At 33.5% G+C, this 25,589-nt stretch overlaps 1 protein-coding gene across 1 annotated transcript in view; it reads right to left on the bottom strand.

The window, feature by feature from the left end:
• Positions 1–25,589, bottom strand: part of DENND1B (DENN domain containing 1B) — a 262,179-nt gene that overhangs the window by 124,264 nt on the left and 112,326 nt on the right. Inside the window, exons 7-10 of the mRNA XM_044916349.1 lie at positions 14,687–14,767; positions 11,573–11,632; positions 10,099–10,152; positions 7,560–7,670 (exon numbers count right to left, since the gene is read on the bottom strand). Coding sequence (XP_044772284.1) covers positions 7,560–7,670; positions 10,099–10,152; positions 11,573–11,632; positions 14,687–14,767 — 306 coding nt within the window. The remainder of the gene's footprint in view (positions 1–7,559; positions 7,671–10,098; positions 10,153–11,572; positions 11,633–14,686; positions 14,768–25,589) is intronic.

Raw genomic sequence — 25,589 nt, 5'->3', positions numbered from 1 at the left:
GGACTCAGACTGATACAGATGCTGTGACCTCATTACCTTCCGTGTAGGACAATGCCTGACATGAATTAGGTACTCCATAAATGAGAAATAGTTCATTGAATGAACAAATAAACATCTTCATAGGGAGAAAGCAGTATGTTTTCTACCGAGGACTGTATGACGGCCAAAAGATACCAAACCAAGTTCCTATATAGGCTGAACAAGAGTCAATATAGCAATAGAAATTAATAAAGCTGAAAAGAGTTCAAGATGTATTTTTTCCCTAAGGAATTACAATTTTGACATAGACTTTTTAAAAAATTAAGATTCTCCAAAGTGGCTGTACCAGCTTGCATTCCCACCAACAGTGTATGAGGGTTCCCCTTTCTCCACATCTTTGCCAACATTTGTTGTTTCCTGCCTTGCTAATATTTGCCATTCTAACCCCTATAAGATGGTATCTCATTGTGGTTTTGCAAGCTGGTACAGCCACTTTGGAAAACAGTACGGAGTTTCCTCAAGACATTAAAAATAGAGGTACCCTACGACCCAGCAATTGGCACTACTAGATATTTACCCCAAAGATACAAATGCAGTGAAAAGAAGGGGCACTTGCACCCCAATGTTCATAGCAGCAATGTCCACACTAGTCAAACTGTGGAAGGAGCCTAGATGCCCTTCAGACAAATGGATAAAGAAGATGTGGTCCGTATATACCATGGAATATTACTCAGCCATCAGAAAGGATGAATACCCACCATTTGCATCGACATGGATGGAACTGGAGGGGATTATGCTAAGTGAAATAAGTCAAGCAGAGAAAGACAATTATCATATGGTTTCACTCATATGTGGAACACAAGGAATAGCACAGAAGACCATAGGGGAAGGGAGGGAAAACTGAATGGGAAAAAATCAGAGAGGGAGACAAACCATGAGAGACTCTGGACTCTGAGAAACAAGCTAAGGGTTTTAAAGGAGAGGGGGGTGGGGGGATGGGGTAGCCGGGTGATGGGTATTAAGGAGGGCATGTGTTGGGAAGAGTACTGGGTGTTATACGCAACTAATGAATCGTTGAACATTACATCAAAAAACGAATGATGTACTACATGTTGGCTAACTGAACATAATAAAAAAGTAAAATAAATAAAAATTTTTAAAAAGATACCACATTTACCCCCCCAAAAAATAAGATTCTCTAGTAGCAAATGGCTAAACACAAATCTTTTTTTAAAAGACAAAGCCTACTTGGAGATTAGTCTCTAACTTATAAACTTCAGAAACTATGAAATCTTTATTATTATTATTACTATTACTTAAAGAGCCAAGTTGTCACAGGGACAATCAGACACATTTTTACTTGTCAAAAAGACAAATTTCTACTCTGGCATTTTCAGTATCAGATGGACACTTCCTATTTCATAATATAATTAATAAAAATTTTATTTTAAGAACTTTTCTCTGTTATCCACAATTTAAAAGATTAAATTCATTTTTTAAATACACTCACATACACACACACACACACACACACCACACAAAAACCATGGTTCTAACCTTTAAAGAGAAAAATATCTAATACAAGGATTCAACAAATTCACTAGTAATTCTAACTTGAGAGAAAGTATGTGGTAAGTACTACAGTAGTTCTGGGATGAAAGGTATAACAGAAGTTACTGACAGAAACTAGACCTCTAAAGGGCAAACCAGATTTTGGAAAACATGCAGAGAGAAGAAGATGGGAACATTCAAAACATATTTGAAGAAGCCCCCCAAAAAGTGCAGTTTCAGGCACTGACTCAAAAAATTATTGCTAGAAACCTACTATGTATGAGCACTATCCTAAGAGGTAAGTTTACTGTAGTGAATGAATCAAATAAGGTCCTTTCCCTGAGTTTATAGTTAGTGATGATTAAGTTAAAGAGCAACTAGGTCATAGTATGCACTACATAATTCTTGGCTGTAACTACTCCTCTCATCAGCACCATCCTTTTATGCAAATGGAGAAAATGCTAACACATTCAGAATAGATGATCTGAAAATAATATTTGTGGGAAGTGACAACTGCCTGAACTAAGACAATGGGCAGTTGGGATGGAGAACAAGGGTCAAAGAAGAAAGGACTGAGGAGGTAGGAGATACAGAACTTAGGTAGGGGAAGAAGATGAGACGTAGCGGCCAATCCCCAAATCAGCCCCATAGCAGGATAAGGGAATATAATCTAGGAAATTTCATCAGAAGAGAAAAACTTGCCTAAATGCAAAATGCAAAATGCAAAAAAAAAAAATAAAAATTGTACTGTGCAAAAACATAAATATAAAAGGTACATTTAAAAATAAACCAATTGCTCTCAATAGTTTTACCAAGGAAACAGAAACAATACATATATAATTTTTCCTATATTTAAAATTGAGAATCATGAACAGCACAAAATTCAGTCATTCCAGACAGGAAATACTACAGTAAACAAAAATCTTCCGAGGTTGTTTGTGTGGACATCGGAGGTAGTTGTAGGAACAAAACTCACAGAACCTAGTGACTGACAATATGCCCCTTAGATAATGACATAACTGTTATATTAAAAACTGGTTTTTAAATTAAAAGCCAATTGTTTACTTTTAGGTGACAAGTAGACTAAACCCTAAAGCAGAAATACGTGCTTGTTTCCGTGAAGAACAGAACGCCTATCGCCACAAGAGTTGGAAGATATAAGCACCTCCAGTTCTCCTGCTTAGAAGTTTCCTCTGACTGCACACATATCTCCCAACAGAGTGTCACAGGACGACCGCAACAGTCCTATTTCCACACTCCAGTCACATTCACTTAGCACTGAATGAAAATAAAATGTTTAGAGGAACGGTATACATGTCAAATAATACATTGGTAAGTAGAATTCTCATCTACAGTTTCAGCTGACATAATTGGTTGCTATGGGCTTTGGGAAGAATTAAAAATATCTAAAGATTGTTCCTAGAATCTCTCCCTGAAAGGTCTTGATAGCAATTTTTAACTGCACCACTCTGCTGCAGCTTTAAGAACACAAGGGGCACAAACACACTTCGAGTCTTAACTAGGAAGTAGACCTGGGTAACCTTTGTTCTCTCACCCACTGTTCAATTCTTAATCTCCAAGAAGATTCTCTGTGCTTCAGGTTTCAGATTAAATGCTGATACAGGTGGCACCATAAGAGACAAATCAAGAATATGTAAAATCCAGATGGAGAGGTTAAAATCCTCTGGATTCCCCTTCAGTCTAAACCTATAAAATCTACATTTTAAGAGTGGATTTTCCAGAGACCACAAGATTTCTTTTTGCATATGCCCTTGATGGAATTAATGAGAGAAGGACAGAAAAGCATATGCTTAAATAAGCCTGGGGGCAACTATAACAAAGGATGAAATTACAGTTTATTAACACAATTCCAGCACTCATAGCGTATTGCTTGCTCTAAATATTCCAGAAAGAACATGCACTATACAATCCAATCTCTGTAACTAACGTGCTTATAGACTTTAAGAGGGTGATATATACCAGCTAAATATTGGTCAAAATAGTAGCTAACATTTAGACATCTGCTTTAAAGAGAAGCATCTCTTCCACCTGCTTCTACAGGCCACAAAGATACACTCTAGTTAACATATTACTGACAGAATGATGAGAAAGCTCCTGTCAGACGCTGGCCAGCCGGGTGTTTGAGACAAAATGCACAGCCCCAGCTGACTAGTTAAAGAAAGTCTGGTGAGGTACAATTATAGAGGCATATGACAAGACTTCATGCCTGACTGATTTGAGAACCAATGACATGACTTTAAACAGCAATCTTCTCTACCTCTGGTCACAAAACAGCAATAAGTCAACTGATATACTCTTGTAATATCATGATTTATTCCTTTGCTTTGAATACATGAGACTTTGGTATGATGTTCTGCCAGTCTACCAGAGATTCACTTGGGGCTTAAACATCTAGGGCCTGCCTACAGCATGTATAAAATCAGTGTTCTTGTTCAGGATTACCAGGAATACTTCTTCTTTTTTTTTTTTTAATTTTAAAGATTTTATTTTATTTTGACAGAGAGAGACTCCGCGAGAGAGGGAACACAAGCAGGGGAGTGGGAGAGGGAGAAGCAGGCCCCCCGCTGAGCAGGGAGCCCGATGTGGGGCTTGATCCCAGAACCCTGGGATCATGACCTGAGCCGAAGGCAGACACGTAACAACTGAGCCACCCAGGCGCCCCACCAGGAACACTTCTGTGTGAACTTGATAATGTATATATCAATAGAATAAACACTAAACTGTTTATGTCCCGATTCATTAAACTTAAATACAGAAAAATGTAATAATGGGTCCTAACAAAATACCACACTTTAGGGGGTGGGGTGGGATATATAGGCAATGGGCATTTAAGGAGGGCACTTGTGATGAGCACTGAGTGTTGTATGTAAGTGACGAATCACTAAATTCTACACCTGAAACTAATATTACACTGTATATTAACTACCTGGAATTTACATAAATACTTGAAAACAAACAAAACAAATAAAAAATACCACACTTTAATATGGAGGTAAACTCATGAAAAATTTAAAAACATATCACTACCCTTGATAGTTCTACTAATGTATCTCAAGACTAATTTTTTTTTATTTTAAAGTTTATCTCTATAAATTACAAATTATAATTTTAACTACAAACAGTACCTAAGGAAAGGGACCTTTAAGCAATCTGATTCTCTACCAGTGTATCACCACTAAAACACCCAGCAAGCTGTAAGGTTGACTACTATGATTCTAATAAAATATCGTGTTGAAGAGTAAATGCATACAAACAAAATTCCTAAAACCATAATAAAATTATAAATGTAAAGGCACCTTAAGTTATATATGTTCTTCCAATAGTTAAAATTTTTGCTGTAGACTTAAAACATGGAAAATGAGTAAAATTTCTTGCATTAATATCAAATACAGTATAGTCTGCATGATATATAAAATAAGAATGTAAAAAGCTTAAAAGCAAGTCAATTCATTAACACTTAACTATTCCTTCCTTGGTTGTTTCAGAGATTTCACTAAATTCTTCCTAAAAAATAGCTTATTTCTAATTTATGTTATAGTACTGGTCTTTGACCTTAAATGTTACTATGTATGGAATTTACAGCAGATATATACATATACATGAATTTTTCAAGATAGATTCAAGTAAAACAGCTTCCCCCACATAAGAAGGGTAAGGAGATCTTGAAAGCAAGCTTGAGTTATGTTTCTTTTATCAGTCCTACTGTCCCAGGGAATGAACCAAAACAAAGCTGTTAACTTAGAAGTGACATCACCATCAAGTTTTCATGAATTTTCATAAACAATTGGCAGAAGTTTACCTCAAACATAAAAAACAATTCCCTGAATACCAAGCCTTTATTAAAATTATTTTATTATTTAACTCAAATAAAATTAAAGAATAGTAGGCATGTTAATATTTACTCTAAACTGCAGATCTAGTCTTTTATAAAATTATAGCTAATAATCATTGAATCATGATTGAATGTTATGCAGATACAATTCTAAGCACATCGTATACATATGTATATTATACATGTGCATATATATACATATTTGTTTATATAGCTGTAGAGACAGAGACAGATCTCCTTAATCTTTACAACAACCCTATGAGATTAAGACTATATTACTCCCATTCTCCCAGTTTACATGGGAAGAAACTGAGTCAAAGAGAGGTTACCCAGCTATTAAGAGGTGTTTATAAATTGCAGCGAACACCAATATTTTACAATAGTCATATACTCAGATTTATTTCAAATGTTTTTGTAAATAGGGAAGCTTATACATTCATTCTCATAGCTCACCGCTGCACTTTAATGAGATCTCTGCTCAATACTACCCTATTAAAGCAGCTTTCCATGACCACTCTACATAAATTGAAACCTGTCCCTCACAACTTTCATCCTGCATACACACTCACTTTATCACTTATCCCTTGGCACTCACCACCAGAAGACATAACAGCTATTTTTATTCATTCATTTCTTTATTTGTTTCATCAGTTCAATATAAGCCAAGAGTGTTTGAACTTTGCTTTGCTTACTGCTGGATCCTTAATGCCTAGAAAGTGTGGAGCATATGGTAGGTTTCATGATAAGATTTAGTTCCTTAGGCCTCTGAGACAGTTTTTACAATCTTTTTAATCTCCAGGACAATATCCATATAGAAATATTATTTATAATCTTGAAAAAATAATGTTTAAAAAATAAGGAGGAAGAGAATGGGGAGAAGAATGGTTTTACTTCAATGATAAATTAAAAATAGTAGAAAAGCAAATCTATAAAAAGTACCAAATGACTCAGATTGAATTTCTCAATATCATTTTAAGAAAATGCAAATTACCTGTCACTGACTTGTGCTTATTCTCTGATTATACTACATCATGTTTAAATGCATATAATGTGTTTTTCAATACGTAAAATAATATATTTTCAATATTTTTGGAAAAGTGGGCATATCAATATTATAATTCAAAATCTCAAAAGTGTATTTTTTCAAATGTAGAGTAATGGAAATAACCCAGAATTAGAATCAGGACACCCAGTTTCACATTACCTGTCCCTAATTAGCTATTTGGCCCTGGGGTGGCCATTTAACCTGTCGAAAAATATGCTTCTCATTGTTAAAGACTAAACAGATATCCCAGAGAACTCCTGAAACTGCTGCTAACATACTAAAACTTCATAGAATGAGGTTTTCATTTCTACTATGGGAGAACAAAACAAAAAATATGGTCTTATTCTTATTAACCAAATTTGTAAGGAAGCAAATTTCATGCAACATTACATGTTTTTAATAAATATCTGTTTAAATTTATATTAAAATTTTTAAGTCAAAATATTAAAATTTTAATGCTTACAGTAGAAAAAAGTTAGGAAACCTAGCAAAATACTTTTGAATATTTTTCTATGACCCAAGAAAACTCTTATTCTCATTGCCTTTACCACAGTAATGAAGACCTTCCAAAAGAACATTTCAGCGAGTAGCATAAAACCTGTGATTAAAAAAAAGAATGCTACTTTGACTTTTAACTTATTATCAGCCTGAAGAGCTCCTCCAAATCAGAACTATTATAGAAGCTACTCCCAAACTACTACTTGGCAACAAAGATGAATCTACCTATTACCAGGTTAGGATAGCAGCTATTATCATGGCCCCTTGATTTCTTTCAAGTAGCTCCAATGGAAAAAGCCACAAGTGAATAATAAAGATCTCATAATAGCTCTTAAGAATTCTTTATATGGTAGAAGGCACTAAAATGAACTCTGGAGAGTTAAAAAGAAAAAAAAAAAACCTCTCATCTCCTGATAAGAAAAAATAATTAACCTGACTTAATGCATCTGAGAAGGCCTTCTATAAATCAGACTTTTGTACTTCAAGAGCCAGATTAAAACCATATATCAAAAAAGTATGTAGATATTGTCTCATAAGTACACATAGAACATTTCTAAGTCTGCGGAGGTTCGTGGGTCTTTTTGTGAAATGCTCAATACATTTTTCTTAAAAGGAGAAGTGTGAAGTACTTACAGTGCTTAATTTGCTAGAGGTAATAATGATGCGCCTCTCATGTAACATGCTGGCATACAGTTGCAGCATATTATTCACATCCACGGCAACAAAATATTCTGTAAGATTTCTCTGTACAAGTGAAAAGTAATTGTGTAAGTTAGAGCTCATGGTGATTACGAAGGAAAATATTTTATACATTTACCAACAAGTCTTAAAGTTCAAAGGATGTTATTATTAAAAATGGTATTCATTAAAATAATTAAATTTAATACTATTCTGCAGCTACAAAAAGCACATAACATTCTATTATTATTTGAAACATAATCCTACCCCAGTAAAATGTTTCTCAGAGGGTAATCAGAGGATCACACATTTTCCACTCTCCCTCCCCAAGTACTTATAAAAGAAGCTGATTTCCTGGGCCCCAGCTATAGACTTGCTGAATTGTAAGCTTCAGAGTATGGCTCCAAGTTATCTGTTTTTTAAAAAAAAAAAAAATTCCTGATAATTCTTATATACACTGAAATTTGAGAAGTGCTATTCCAGAAAATACATTTAGGTCTGTTTATGTTTGCCAATCACTCAGTAGGTAACATCACTGTCTGATAGTATGTACTATGTACAAGGCACACAAAGGTTGAGATGGATTCATAAAGCAGATCTTTGGTCCTTTAATAAGGAAAACCTGTTTTTTATATCCCATGTCAGACCTATTCTATGCTCCTATAACCAAATAAATTTTGGTGTTAGCCTAGTTAATTTCCTTGATTTAAGACTTTATATTATTTCCCCCACATAAGATCAAAATTGGCAGAAGCTACATTAACTTCGACTTTTAGAACTTCTCCTTATTTTTAACTTTCTGTACTCAAACTTAAGCATGACAGAAAGTTACAAAGTAATGAAGAGACTGAATAAGATATGGTAATAAAATGAAACTGTAGTATTAAATAGACTATGACCTAGGAGGTAAAAACTTTTAGTTGGGCAAGAAACCAAGAAATCCAATAAATAGTTTCTTTGGTTTCCAGAAGGCAGAAATTTTACCAGGACAAACTGGAAATGGCAGGGCATATAACAGAATCTGTAATATCAGTGAGTGATGCTGAATTTAGTAGGGAGAAATCCATGTGTTGTTTTCTGTATTTGAGGTCTACCTCACCTTCAAAGTCAGCTCTTCATACAGATTACTTTATGGCATTCAACCTTAGTATTTTCCCTATAGTCTCAAAGAAAAATAATTTCTAGATGGAGAAATAATTCTCAACACAGAATGCTGTGTTGATAACCTATTTCAGGCCCACATTAAAAACAGCTTCATCTAGTCTTTTCATAGGAGTTATCTGGACTCACCTGTACTAAAAATACCACTAGACAGTCTTGGTTTGACATTGGAAAATTTACAATTGTCTCCCCAGACTTCATTCACTCATAACCCATGTACTTTTGGAAACCAAACACTTAGGTTTGAAAACATTCTGGGAAGAACAAACAGTAGAGTTCTGAAAAAAATAATAAATATTTCTGGAAATTTTTTTTTTCCTGTTGATGTTTCATTAATTTTTTATTGAATTATTTCTACTGATTCATTGTATCTTTCCAAGAGAAATTGAAAAAAAGTATATAAGAGAAAATTTCCTTTTCATATAGCAACCAAAAGCCTATTTGTCACGTCCACTTTCCATGTAAATTTTTCTACAGAATATTAATTTATAATAACTATTAAAACACTGAAACTATTTCTAGTATGGCTACAATTAGGACTCTAAATAAAATGCAAACTTTAGTAATTTTTATAATTTCTTGCAGTACCCCTCAAGCCCTACAAAATATATGTCACTTAAATTAAAATCAAGAAGTCAAGTACCGGACATTAAGATTTTCATACGGTTATACAAGTAATCTAAAATGCTACGGTCAGTTCACTTAAGTAACTATGTGTGTGAAAATGCTACAGTCAGTTCACTAAAGTAACTATGTGTGTTCTATAGAATAGAACACAGTCACTCAAATTCCCTAAACATTGCCAGTATTTATCCCCTACCAAGTAGAGTCAGGACCTACTATACATATATATATATATATATATTGATCCTACTGAACTACCTCAAGTGGTAGAAACAGTTTTTTTCATAAAATTTTCCTTACCTACAACCAGATATTAAGAAGGGAATAAAGTAGCAGACACATCAAGAAGAAAAAGAGATATTCCTATTTCTTATTTCTAACAAAACAGATAATTACAATGTATTCTATTTCTCTATACAGAAATCTTTAGGCATTGAGACCAAAATAAATAAAATTCATAATATGAGAAGCATTAAAAAATATAAAAAACAGGGGCGCCTGGGTGGCTCAGTCGTTAGGTGTCTGCCTTTGGCTCAGGTCATGATCCCAGGGTCCTGGGATCGAGCCCCACATCGGGCTCCCTGCTAGGCGGGAAGCCTGCTTCTCCCTCTCCCACTTCCCCTGCTTGTGTTCCCTCTCTTGCTGTGTCTCTCTCTGTCAAATAAATAAATAAAATCTTTTAAAAAAATATAGAAAACAGAAAACTTACACTCTCAGGTATTGTTGGGAGTCCAGTTACATCTGGGGCAATGAAGTAGGAATGCTAATAAATAGAAATAAATCACATAAGCAGAATTAAAATTTGGTAGCAATATGTGTAATTTGGAAGAAAATAAGAAAAGATATATCAACTAAATTAATAAATGCCAAGGATTAACATTAGGTTTCTGAATTTGAGCGATTCTTAAATAACATGGCAGATTTATATGATACTGAACAATAACTTTCTCAGACAAAGAGTTAAGTGTTGGTTAAAAATATTCAATTTTAAAACTGAAATAAGAGGGTGCCTGGGTGGCTCAGTTGGTTAAGCGACTGCCTTCAGCTCAGGTCATGATCCCGGAGTCCTGGGATCGAGTCCCACATCGGGCTCCCTGCTCGGCAGGGAGTCTGCTTCTCCCTCTGCCCCTCCTCCCCTCATGGGCTCTCTCTCATTCTCTCTCTCTCAAATAAATAAATAAAATCTTAAAAAAAATAAATAAATAAAATAAAACTGAAATAAGAATCCTAGAAAAAGTTTATTAAGACAAAAAAGTGTATTACTGAAAAATATATATATATACATATAAACACATTTAGGGAGACTGGAAAATAATGAGGTTTGCTTACCCAAGAATATATCAAAATCTATTAAGATTCCCGAGTTTCTATAGTAAGTCACAACAAAATTCTCTGGTACATATCAGCTACTATATTACTTAGAAAGCAGCAATAGGACATGATTTTTAAATATTTAAAACTTTTTGAAAAATGTAATGATCTCAAAATATGACCCTCAGACACCCACTAAACAAACAGTAATTAGCTTCTATAATATTCAAAGCAATACAACAGTTCATAGATCTATTTACATAAAAAGTATATTGTGTATGTTTTCACCCATAATGTTCCCAAATTTTACCACCCAGAATCAGCACAACTAAATCACCAGAATTGTTTTATTTTCTGTTCATATTAATCTCCAAAATTATTTTCCTATCTTAATCACATAAGGACATATTTAATACTCTTATAATTGAAGACTGGAAAAGAAACATTCTAGCCAGTACTGGGCACAGTTAACTAGTCAGAACAGGGTAGTTAGTTCAGTCATAATGTAAAATTTTCCAGGGTAGAAGAACAATATGAGATAAATCACAAGGTCTCCTGAGACCTTGTGACAAAAAATGTGACAGAAATCTCATGTTGTGAATGCATGTTAACATTACTACTACTGACAATGGAGAATATGCATAGATTTGGTCTCTATTAGCTACTTTATTCAGAGGAGTTTTTAATTGTACTGAATTTCATAAAACTATGCTCTAAAAGATAGTATAAACAGAAAATACACTCCAAATGATTAATTTTCTTAATTAACCATTTCCCAAAGGACTGGAATGAATCTTAAAAACAGAGTGAAAGAAGTAATTATTTTCTCAATTTAATAGTGATTTTTAGAAGCCAATGTCCTTTTAACTCACCGGTACTAGGAAGGGCTGATCTTTCAGAACTTGCTCACTGGCAATAAATATCTCTTGGTTCTTACAATATATGAGAGAAAAAATGAATATTTTACTTTCGGGGGGGGGAAGTTTACACAATTTGCTGTGTATTTGAGACAAACCCATGTAGCCACATTATCCACTGAAAGTAACATTAATTATAAATGCTATTTTAAATGCTGTTTTGCTAATTTTATGCTAGAAAAATCTCAAAGAAAGTATTTTCATTCTCAACAGAGAGTAGAAAATGCTGTGGATATTTAATGATTTTGAAATGTGCTTTCAAAATAAGCATTTACATTAAATATTAACTCTTTTATACAATCTCTGTGATATTCTCATGGTTTCAATGTCAAGCCTTGAAAAATTCATGTGTTGGAGCATTCACAAAATATGATATTGTAAGAGAATACAGTAGTTTCGCAAGGCTTCTCACATTTTTCTATCGGAAATTGTGCAAACAAAATTTTCTTTCCACTTTGTGGGAGAACAAAAATTCCCAGGATGATCAATCTTAATTGGGCATCATAAAACTAAAACCTCAACAAGTAGCTGAAGACAAGTGCTTTTGGATCCCAACTCTGCCAGTCTTGAACAGCACAGCACTTTAGTTAAAAGTTGTTGCTGAAATCATATGAAATTACTAAATGGATTTTACACAAATTTAAGACAATATTTTATCAACCAGCTGAATCTGCCAATTCTTCTGATACTGTGTTGAGAAAAGGTTTACAAGATTTGAAAGCTGCCATAGACACTGGCTCAAAAGCTTACAAGAAGGCTTAAATTATAGAAACGACTGTCACATGTAGAATAGAACGCAGTCACTCAAATTCCCTAAACAAGATTATTTCAGCTACGGTACAAAATATCTTGTCCATATGAAATAAAATTTCGATTCACTAACAACTAATATTAGGATAGCTTTTCATAGGCTATCTAGATATATCTATCATTTCACATATTCCCCAACTTTCTCAAAAATGGACTCACTCAATTTCTCAAATGAAGAAAAAGAATCATCAAAAGATACTAACTTTTTTGCTTAATATCACACATTTAGTGACTGTGACTTAAACCAGTATTTTCTATTCTTATATATTAAGAGGTCTAATAGTTATTGATTTATGATTCTTATTAATAAAGGTGAAGTGTTTCAATAACCAGTACTTTTGAAATGTATTTTTGTAAGATATTTATTTACTCCAGAACAAATGGTACTCCAATTTAAAGCCAGCATACTTTTAAAAATCTCTCATTAATGCTCTAGAATAGCTACCTCTATTATCTTAGCACCTATATTTCCTTCACCCTTTAACAAAGTGTTAGAGTCATCTTAAATATACAACTCCTTCAAAGAATGACACTTATTTTTGATAATCTGGAGCTTTTCTTTGTTCTTAATATTTTTCCTTTGCCTTTCTACTTCATTCCACTAACCATTAACCTGGCATTCCTTTGGGTTTCTCCTTAACTGTTCCTTCTTCTAATTCTTTCACTGGATCTGCTTTCTTCTTCTATACAGTTTATATGGGCAATTAGATGTTGGCCTCTGCTTTATTCTCTCTATATTCTGTCCTTTAAATAGCTCAAGTATTCCTACAACTATTTCTGCAGATGACTACTAGATCTGGGTTAAAAATTCCAGGTTATCCTTAGCTTTCCAGTCTACAATCTCCAAATGACTATTAAATATTTCCACTTTGGCAGTGTGCAACAAAAGAGGGTGCAGACATAAAGGTGCGGAGATCACAGGGACAAAAGAACATTTATGCTGTTAATGACACAGGAAAGTTTCACAAAGCTGGGAAGTGAGCTAGTTCTAGACTAAAGATGATTGAGTACAAAGAGGCTTTAGTAAAAAAGGAAGGTGTACAAGTGAGAAAGCACGATGTTCATTCAAGAAGATGAGCAGAACAATGTGACCAGAGTAGGAAATCAATTAAGAAAAAAAAAGTGAGACATTAAAATGAAAAGGTAGACTGAAGCTAAGTAGTGTGTGGTCATGAAAGCCTGGTGGAAAGTCTGGACAAATTTTACAGAAAACGGGGAGCTTTTAGGTTTCAGCAAGAAACTTTACATAGTTTAAGGAAGTTTAATCTGACAGACGTTTGTAAAAGGATTAGAAAGAGAGACTCTAAAGTAAGAACTATTTAAAGTGCTAGGCATCTGAACCAGGTTGCTGACACTAAAAATAGAAAGAACAGAATAACGTCAGAGAAGACTATTAAGCAAAATTACAGGAAAAATTTAGGCAAGAAGAAAGTTATTACCAAACAAAGAATATAATGAAAATAACAATTTCTTTATTGGGCAAAAAAGCAAAAGACCTATGAATACGATTACATACACTTCAATTTACTTTTTCTTTCAATTTCTCTTGCATCATTATATATATATTTTTCCTTATAAGTTATACCATTTACCATTATATTGGAAGAACTAAAATGAATATAAATAAATTTTAACATTTTTTTGGTATGCTGAATATTAATGAAAATATCCACATTTGTGATCATTAACTTTGAACATTTACAGAATCTCCCAAAATACTAATGTGCTCATTAAAAGTTTCAGCAGTAAGTAATCTACACCACCACAGGCTTACTGTTTGACAAACTTCAATCATATTTTCAGTGTTTGGTGTTTATAAGAGAGGATGGATTGCAGTGTGGAAAAAGAAGAAAATTTTCACTCACAATTTTTATCGTATGGTTAGTTATATGCTATACTTTCAATTCTTATTTATGTACTGTTTTCATTTTATGAGGGGTGTTGTGTGTGTGTACGTGTGTGTGTATTTCCTTATTATGGATAGAGTTCACCAACTGAAAATCAATATTCCTCACAAAATATTCTCACATATTTGGTTACTTCTAGTGTAAAATAAAAAAATCTGTGATTTAAGAACTACAAAAATATACATCTAATATATGTTATGATAGTTGAAGCATCGCAAAAAGTCCCAATATCATTATACCCTAATGTTCTTACGAGCACGGACGTTTCCCTGGTGGCAGTTTCTTGAAGGTGCATGTGTTCTTAAATGAGAAAGTGCTATGACAAAACATCAATTAAAAGCTGAATACTTACCACACTCAAACTGACAGGAGTGTTCGCCTTTGGTACTGGGTGGCTATAGAGTGATTTGAGAGTTTCATTCAAATCATTTTCCTAGAGTAAAATTAAAAAGTACATTTTATAAATGAATTATATACTAAGCATTATAATTAAAACTACTTGATAAATCATGCACTGTGCCTTTTCAGATTAGACATGTTTTACACAACTGCTTTCCACAAGAATGTTTCAAATAACTGAAATTGAAATATTTAAATTTAATAAATATGGAAAAGATAATCAAGTATCTTTATCCAGAAAGCATAATAGCAATATTTCTATTTAGTTTAAATCTGTATTTGGCAAAACTTCATTACTATAAAATACACTGATGCTATCTATAGAGGAAATCACTTAAATCATTAAATCCAAGAACAATGGGATTGAATAAAAATAACAATACAACTTTTTATCAGATCACTGAATGCGTCCATTTTCCATTTTAATTTTAAAATCTTAAACCTAATTTTTAAGGAATAGATACAATTTAGTATGATCACTGTACTAAGATACAATGTACAGGTTATTCTAAATAGTTCTTTTCTAAACAGCTTTCAGTCACTACTTGACCCACAATAAATGGGATTAAATAAAATATGTAACACATCCACTTCCTAGGATATGTATAATAATAATGTACCTTGATATGCACACCACTTTTTCTAAATTATGCATATAAACCCAGTAATAAATATATGAAGGTAGCTTTTTATTATATTCTCTTAAAATGTTTAGGTGGGGACAATATATCAAAAGAAATGGCAATTGCTCAATAAAGGTAATAATTAATTTTAAGGAATTTGGATAGGAGACACATAACTTCGCACAATTTGTCTTACAAATTAACTAACAAACCTTAATAATTCCAATTTCTATAAGTGTCTGCGAAGTGTGCACTCAAAACTGGTTATTTGGAATTCTCTTTAGATTGACTTAAAAGAAAAGACTATAGATTTTATCTCTTGACCATTTAAGCAATGAAATATAGCCACAGAATATTCTGGATGATATTAATGCTCTGTCTATACAAAATTCCTATGGCTACATAAGGTTTCTTAAAGTCTAGCTTTTAAAATTTCTTTATACTTGCCTGATGTTGATCAGGTAAGGATAACTTCAATTATAAAATCTAAATACCAATCTATATAGCCTGTGGCACTGGATTAAAAATAAAAAGAAAAAATATTACAATTATAGATTTACTTCTGGTTATTTAATTAATACTGTGAACCTACAATATATTTTCCTCTAATTAGGAACATAAATGTAGTCTCTCTTATTCCCTTTTCAGAAAACTAAAATTATAAGGATTTGCTCACAGTATTTTCTTTTATATATCCCAGCATTATTGATGGTCTCAGAGAAAATGACATATTATAGATATATAAGCATTAATTTAACAATAACAGTTTCTAAAAGTAAAGTACTCAAAATTTGGATGACTAATAGAATTAATGCTAGTTCCACATGTATACTCACAAAAACAAAGAACAAGAAATAATCACAAAGTAGAATTCTGGTTTTAAGTTCCCATTGCTATAATTAAATACTTTTATTTCCAGTTATTTTCCTAGGAAAATGACTGTATAGCTTCAACATAAAATTGTTCAAGTGTAAAATGACCTAATGAATACTTCACAGAATTAAGTACATCAAGTGTAGAGGGGGAAATATTTACACAAACACGCACAAAAACACCTGAACTTTTGACAAACACCAAAACCTTGCTATTATAATAATAAAATTTGATTGTCAAATTAGGAGATTGCTCATAAGAAATGTAAAAGGAGTATCTTAATTCAATAATAATACATTTAAATTCTATTTAATAAAAAGTATCTGGAGTAGTATGTGTGCTGAATTCAGGTTTTGTTTTGTTTTTTAAAGATATTTACTTTGAATCTCAAAAGATGAGTGTTCTATCAGTAATCATGAGTGAATGACATAATCTTGAAAGACAACTATGTAGGGTTATGTTCTGGAAAATTTTAGTGGTTCAAAATAATTGGATAGTACATTATGTGTAGGAAAGAAGAAGCAGATTAGCCAGGAAAGAATATCAGAAACCAGATCATGGAGCTTCTTATATGTCAGGCTGCATTCAAGTTTAGATTTTATTCTAAGAGAAGAAAAGGAAGCTATGAGAGGACTGTAAGCAGTGGAATGACATAATCAGGTTTCAGAAAGAACATTCTTAAAGATCAAAATATAGTGGTACTTATAGCTATGAGTATGTATGAAATGCCCATAAATGTATAGAAAGAAGAGAAAACTAAGAATATAAAATAAGAACATCAAAGTTTTAGGTATAGATAGGAGAAAAGATCACAGAAAGACTTAGTATACAGCTAGAAACAAAGAAAAAACAATGTCAGGCCAATCCAGAAAAATACAATCTCAAGAGTAATAAAGTATCAAATGAAAAAATTTTTTTAAAGAATTTATTTATTTATTTTAGAGAGAGAGAACATGTGCAAGCAGGGGGGTTGGCAAAGGGGAAGGAGAAGGAGGAGGGGAAAGAATCTCAAGCACACTCCTCACTGAGCATGAAGTCCAACATGGGGCTCAATCTCAAGACCCGGATATCATGACCTAAGCTGAAACCATGAGTCGACACTTAACCAACTGAGCCACCCAGGTGCATCTTGAATGAGAATTTAAAAAGATAACAAAAGGATGGAAAATATACCCTGTATTTAAAAATTAGAAAATCACAGGTAATCATTAAAAATTTTTTAGAAACTTTTATTTGAATTAAATTATATCAAATAGCACAGCTCATATCTTAGTAAATTAGTTCTTGTAAAAAACATCAAACGATAATTAAGGGGAAAATTTTACAAATATCATCCTAGAGAAGTTGATTAATTCAAAAGCACACTTCAGCATTTTCATTTTTATTTTTAAGAAAAAAAAAAGATAAAGACCTAAATGTAAGAGCTAAAACTAAAATTCTTAGAAGAAAACATATGGGAAAAGCATCATGACATTGAATTTGTAATTTCTTGACATTACACTGAAAGCATTAGCAACAAAAGAAAAAATACATAATTGGACTTCATGAAAATTAGAAACTTTTGTGGATCAAAGGACACAATCAACAAAGTAAAAAGGCAACCTATGGAATTGAAGAAAATATCTACAAATCATATATCTAATAAGGGATTAATATCTGAATATATAAAGAACTCCTGCTACTCAACAACAAAACATGCTTAAAAATGGGCAAAGAACTTGAACAGGTATTTTTCCAAATAAGAAAATTAAATGACCAATAAGCACATGGATACACTCTATATCACAATTCATTAAAGAAATACACATCAAAACCACAGTGATATACCACTTCATACCCATTAGAATGGCTATAATAAAAACAAAACAAGGAGGCATTTCAAGAGGGCAGAATAAGTCCTGATTTCACCTCCTCCTATGGACACAGCAAATCTACAGCTACATATGAAATAATTCCCTCAGAAAAATACCTGAAAACTAGCTAAATAGCTCCTGCACAACAAAGTATAAAAGAACCACATTGAGAAATGTAGAAGAGAGAGAGATATGGTCTCATCCAAAATCCCATCCACCATGTGGTGACCAACAATCAGGAGGGATCTCAAGGAGTTTCTCCCTGATAAGCAAGGGGCTTGTGACACAAACCAGGCACCTCAACTCTTCAGACCTGCACCAGAGAGATGAGCTCCCCAAATGTCTGGATTTGAAAACCAACAGGGCTTACATCAAGGAGAACAAAGAGTTGTAGGGAATAGAGCTTCTACTCTACTCTTAAAGAACTCATGAAGACCCACCTGCCTCAGGGCCAAGCACAAAAGCAGGAGTATGAAGAGCACCTGGACCTACATGAAGGAGATTCATTTGCTAATCTTAAAGCATCTGCCAGAGGAGGAGGAGCTTATTTAAACTTTCTCCAGATTAGAGGTGCTGGTGGGTGTCATTTCTGCTTTCTCCCTCTACCTTTCTAGTGGTGGGGACATCCTGGCCCTGTACCATCCCTGCAGCCCCACCAGAGCCAGCAGGAATTCACAGCCTACACAGGGGATGCCCCTTGAACACCTGGCTCTGGTGGCCAGGGAGAATTATGTTTCTGGGCCCCACAGGTCTGAAATAATAGAAGAGAAAGTTATTGGCAGGCTACCACGCCCAGGGCACTACAAACAGCAGAAGGAAACACAGTCTTCCTATTTACTTATCCTGGAGCTTCTATTGAGGGGCACACTTTAGGATTACCACACATCTAGAGGCTATCAATGTACTCTCAGTGAACATAGGCCAGGGGATATCATCTTTGCACTCTTCCTTGGCCTTGCTGCAGCTCACCAGTACCTCCCTGAAAGGAGTTCATACACTTGTGTGAAGCCACACTCTTTGCCACTGTCACCGAGAGTATGCCTCCAGGCTGTTCTGAAGATCAGCAGTCTTTCTGACTACTGTCCTGCAAAACTATTCACATACCTTTAAAGCTGCTGCCTGGAACTAGGGGCTGATAGATCCCTCCCTCTGGAACATTCAGAGAATGTGGCACTATCTCAACAACTAGGAGCTATCAATAATAAATCAGGCTGCTTAGACAATCACAAAGGTTCAAGAGACAACTAAGAGCTAGGGAAGGGTTGTATGATAAGGTTCATCTACACAAGGTCATTCTTTCAAGAATGAGAGAGATAGCTATTTCATCTAATGCACAGAATAGAAAGCCAACCAAAATGAGGAAACAGAAATTTATATTCCAAATGAAAGAACAAGATAAAGCTCCAGAAAAAAAACCCTACAAGAAGTAGAAATGAGTAATTTACCTGATAAAGAGCTCAAAGTAATGGTTACTCACTGAAATTAGGAGAACAGTGGATGAACACAGCAAGAATTTCAAAAAGAGAAAATATAAGAAAGTACCAAATAGAAGTCACAGAACAATAACTAAAACTGAAAAATACACTAGAGAGGTTCAACAGCAGACCATAATCAGTGATCTGGAAGACAGGGCAGTGGAACTCACCCAAACAAATCAGCAAAACGAAAAAAATAATTTTAAAAAGTAAAGATAGCTTAAAGGACCTGTGGTACAATATCAAGCAGAATAACATCTATATTATAGGGGACAGAAAACTTATTTGAAACTTATTTGAAAAAATAATAGCTGAAAACGTCCTTAACCTGGGAAAGAAAACAGATATCCAGACCCAGGAAGCCCAGAGACTTCCAAACAAGATGAACCTAAAAAGATGCATACCAAGAAACATAATTAAAATATCAAAATTTAGAGAATCTGAAAAGCAGCAAGAGAAAAACAACTTGTTACAAAGGAACCCCCATAATGCTATCAGCAGATTTCTCAGCAGAAACTTTGCAGGCCAGAAGAAAATGGCATGACACATTCAAAGTGCTGGGGAAAAACAAACTTCCAACCAAGAACACTTTACCTGGCAAGGTTTTCACTCAAGTTAGAAGTAGAGATAAAGAGCTTTCCAGACAAACAAAAGCTAAAGGAATTCAACACCACTAACCTGGCCCTACAAAAAATATTAAGGAGAATTCTCTAAGCTGAAAAGAAAGGGTATAATTATTAAGAAAACGGATGACAGTAAAAATCTCATTGGTAAATACATTGTAAAGGTAGTAGATTAAACACTTATAAAACTAGTATGAAGATTAAAAGGCAACAGTAGTGAAAATAACTATAACCACAATAATTAGTTAAGGGATATATAAAATAAAGATTTAAAATTGACATCAAAAGCATAAAATATAGGGGCACCAGGGTGGCTCAGTTGGCTAAATGTCTGACTCTTGATTTTGGCTCAGGTCATAATCTCAGAGTCAAGAGATCAAGCCCTGCGTCAGGCTTCATGTGCACTGAGTGTGGAGCCTGCTTACGATTCTCCTTCTCTCTGCCCCTCCCCACATGCAGTCTCTCTCTCTTACTAAAAAAATTAAAATAAAAACTAAAACATGTTTTTATGGGGAGGCAGGTAAAAATTTAGTTTTAAAATGCATTCAAACTTAAGTTGCTATCAACTTAAAATACGTATATGTATATAAGCTGTTATATGTAAGCCTCATCGTAACCACAAAGCAAAACCCTATAGTAGATTCACAAAAGAAAATGAAAAAGGAATCGAAGTATACAGCAATATAAATCCATCAAATCACAAGGAAGAAAGCAAGAGAAGACCAAAACAGAGAAGAACTACAGAACAGCCAGAAAACAAACAAAATGGCAATAATTACATAAGTATATATAATTACTTTAAATGTAAATGGAATAAATTCTCCAATCAAGAAGTACAAAGTGGCTAAATAATTAAAGAAAAAAAAAACTAGGCCTATCTGTATGCTGCCTACAAGAGATTCACATCATATGTAATAACACACACAGACTGGAAGTGAAGGAATGGAAAAAGATATTTCATGAAAAAAGGAAACCAAAAGAAAGTGCGGTAGCTATACTTAGACAAAATAGGCTTTGAAACAAAGAATGTAATAAAAGACAAAGATGGGCATTACATAATGACAAAGGGGTCAATCCAGCAAGAAGATGTAACATTTGTAAAGAGAGAAATTGACAGCAGTACAATAAAAGCAGGAGACATTAATACCCCAGTTACATCAAAGAATAGATCAGCCAAACAAGAAATCAATAAGGAAACACTGGCCTTAAGAGACACATTAGATCAGATGGGATATATATATATATAAAGAACATTACATCCCCAAACAGCAGAATACACATTCTTTTCAAGTGTACATGAAACAATCTCCAGGATATTTCATATGTTAGGCTACAAAACACATCTCAATATATTCAAGAAAACCACATCAAACATCTATTCCAACCAAAATGGTACAAAACTAGATGTCAATTACAAGAAAAAAAACTGGAAAAATCACAAATATATGGAGATTAAACAACATACTACTGAACGACCAATGGTTCAATGAAGAAATAAAAAAAAGAAATTAAAAAAATACCTTGAAACAAATGAAAATACAACACACCAAAATCTACAGGATGTAGCAAAATAGTTTTAAAGTTTATAGTGATATAAACCTACCACATGAAATATGAAATATATCGGGTATACAAACTAACTTTGCACCTAAAAAAACCTAAGAAAACAACAAATGAAGCCCCAAATTAGTAGAAGGGAGGAAATAATAAACATCAGAGCACATATAAATGAAATAGGGACTAAAAAAGTGATAGAAAAGATCAGTGAAACTAGGAGTTGGTTCTTTAAAAATAGAAACAAAATTGACAAACTTTAGCTAGACTTACAAGGAAAAAAAGAAAGCGTTCTCAAATAAATAAAATCAAAAATAAAAGAAGATACAATTCACACCAAAGGAATATATAAATGATCATAAGAGATTACTTAAAACAATTTTATGCCAACAAATTCAACAACTTAGAAGGAATCGATAAATTCCTATAAATTTACAGTCTTCCAAGACCGAATCATGAAGAAATAGAAAATCTAAATAGACTGATTATAGTAAGAAGACTGAATGAGTAATCAAAAACTCCAACAAACAAAAGTCCAAGACCAGATGGTTACTCATGTGAATTATACCAAACATTCAAAGAAGATTTAATATCAATCCTCCTTGAACTCTCCAAATAACTGAAAAGGAGGGAATGCTCCCAAACTCATTTTATGAGGTCAATATTACCCTGATACCAACACCAAGCAAAAACAACACAAAAAATAAAATTACAAGCCAATATCCCTGATAAACAGAGATGCAAAAATCCTCAACAAAATATAAGCAAATCAAATTCAACAGTACATTAAGAGGACGATCCACCATAATCATTTGGGATTTATTCTAGGGATGCAAGGATGGTTTAACATCCACAAATCAATCAATGTGATATACCACATTGACAAAATGAAAGATAAAAATCATATGATCATCTCAATAGATGCAGAAAAAGCATCTGACAAAATTCAACATCCATTTATGACAAAAACTTTCAACAAAGTGGGTATAGACAGAATGTACCTCAATATAATGAAGGCCATATATGACAAGTCCACAGCTAATATCATACTCAACAGTAAAAAGCTGAAAGTTTTCCTTTAAGATCAGGACTAAGACAAGTATGCCCACTCTCACCACTTTTATTCAAAATAGTATTCAAAGTACTAGCTAGAACAAGTAGGCAGGAAAAAGAAATGAGACATTCAAGTTGGAAAGGAAGAAGTAAAACTGTCACTATTTGTAGATGACATGATTTTCTATATATAGAGAAAACCCTATAGATGCCACCAAAAAAAAAAAAAACCTGTTAGAACTAATAAATAAATTTAGCAAAGTTGCAGGATACAAAATCAATATATAAAAATATGTTGTGTTTCTATACTAACAGTGAACTATCAGAAAGAGAAATCAAGAAAACAATCCCATTTATAATTGCATCAAAAGAATAAAATACCTAGGAAAAATTTTAACCAAGGAGGTATAAGACCTATACATTAAAAACTATAAGACATTGATGAAAGAAATTGAAGAAGACACTATAAATGGAAAGATAATCTGGTCTTGTGGATTAAAAGAACACGTTAAAATATCCATTTTACCCATTTTATCTACAGATTCAATATAGTCCCTCTCAATGTTCTAATGTCATTTTTCACAGAATTAGAACAAATAATTCAAAAATTTGTATGGAACACAAAAGATCCCATATAGCCAAAGGAATCTTGAGAAAGAACAACAAAGCTAAAGGCATCGTGCTCCTGATTTCAAACTATATTACCAAGATACAGTAATCAAAACAGTATGCTACTGGCAAAAAAACAGACAAAAATCAATGGGAAGGAACAGAGAGCCACACATACATGGTCATTAATTTATCACAAAGGAGGCAAGAATATGGAAAAAGGACATTCTCTTTAATAAATGGTGTTGGGAAAACTGGACAGTCATATGCAAAAGAATGAAACTAGACCACTATCTTGTACCACACATAAAAATGAACTCAAAATTGGTTAAAGACATGAATATAAGAGCAGAAACTATAAAACTCCTCAAAGAAAACATATGCAGTAAGCTCCTTGACATGGGTCTTGGAGATAATTTTTGGAACTGACTTCAGAGTCAATGGCAACAAAAGCAAAAAAAAAAAAAAGAAAGAAAGTAAGAAAATGAGACTACATCAAACTAAAAAGCACAGTAAAAGAAACCATCAACAAAATTAAAAGGTAATATACTGAACAGAAGATATTTGCAAATCATGCATCCAATAAGGGTTTAATATCCAAAATACATAAAGAACTCATACAACTCAATAACAAAAAAATAAACAATGATTTAAAAATGGGCTGAAGATGTGAATAGACATCTTTCCAAAGAACACATACAAATCGCCAATAGGTACATGAAAAGATGTTCAACATCACTACTCATTAGGGAAATGCAAATCAAAAGCACAATGAGTTATCACCTTACACCTGTCATAATGGTTACTGCAAAAAGGACAAGAAATAAAAAGTATAGGCAAGGATGAGAAAAGGATGTGTACCCTTGTGCACTACGGCTAAAAATGTAAACTGGTGCAGCCACTACAGAAAACCGTTTGGAGGTTCCTCAAAAAACCAAAACTAGAACTGCTATGTGATCCAGCAACTCCATCTCTGGATATTTATCTGAAGAACAAAAGAACACTAATTTGAAAATATACATGCACCTCTATGTCCAGTGAGGCATGATTTACAATAGCCAAGACATGGAAACAACTTAAGTGTCCATCAATGGATGAATGGATAAAGAGGTAGTGTACACACACACACACACACACACACACACACACACACACACACACAGTGGAATACTATTCAGCCATTAAAAATGAACAAAATCTCTCCATTTGTGACAACATAATTGGACCCTGAGGGCACTTATGCTAAGTGAAATAAATCAGAGCAAGACAAACACCATATGATTTGACTTACATGTGGAATCTAAAAAACAAAGCAAACAGACAAAATAAAACAAAACAAAGTAAAACTCATAGATACAGAGAACAGATTAGATTGATGGTTGTTGGAGTGGAAAAAGTTGGGGGATGGGTGAAATGGGTGAAGGCATCAAGAGGTACAAACTTCCACTTACAACATAAATAAGTGAAGGGCATATAATGTACAGCATGGTGACTATAGTCAATAATATTGTTGCAAATTTGAAAGATACTAAGAAAGTAAATCTTAAAAGTTCCCATTTCACACACACACAAAATCTGTAACTTTGTATAGCTGGTAATGACAGATGCTAACTAGAGTTACTGTAATAATATTTCACAATGTACACAAATGTCAAATTATTATGCTGTACACCTGAAATTAATATACTGTATGTAAATAATACTTCAATAAAACAAAAACAAAACAGAAAATAGCAGGTGTTGGGGAGGATGTAGGGAAATTGGAACCTTGTGTGTTGCTGCTGGGAAAGTAAAATGGTGACACCATGTGAAAAATATTATGGCAGTCCTTCAAAAAATTAAACATAGAATTACCATATTATTCAGCAATTCCACTTCTGGGTATATACTCAAAAGAACTGAATACAGAGACTCAAACAGATATTTGTACACCCATGTTCCTAACAGCACTGTCCACAACAGCCAAAAGGTAGAAGCAGCCCAATTGCTCATCTACAGATGAACAGATCAATAAAATGTGGTGAGCACATATAATGAAATTTTATTCAGCCTTAAAAAAGAAAGAAATTCTAACACCTGCTACAACATGGATGAACCCTGAAAATGTGCTAAGGGAAATAAGCTAGTCACAGAAGAACAAGTATTATATGATTCTACTTACATGAGGTACACAGTCAAATTCATGCAGGCCAA

This window comes from Neomonachus schauinslandi, chromosome 6 (genome assembly GCF_002201575.2).
Source record: "Neomonachus schauinslandi chromosome 6, ASM220157v2, whole genome shotgun sequence".
NCBI classification, from domain to species: domain Eukaryota; kingdom Metazoa; phylum Chordata; class Mammalia; order Carnivora; family Phocidae; genus Neomonachus; species Neomonachus schauinslandi.
This window is presented reverse-complemented; position numbering and strand designations above follow the sequence as displayed.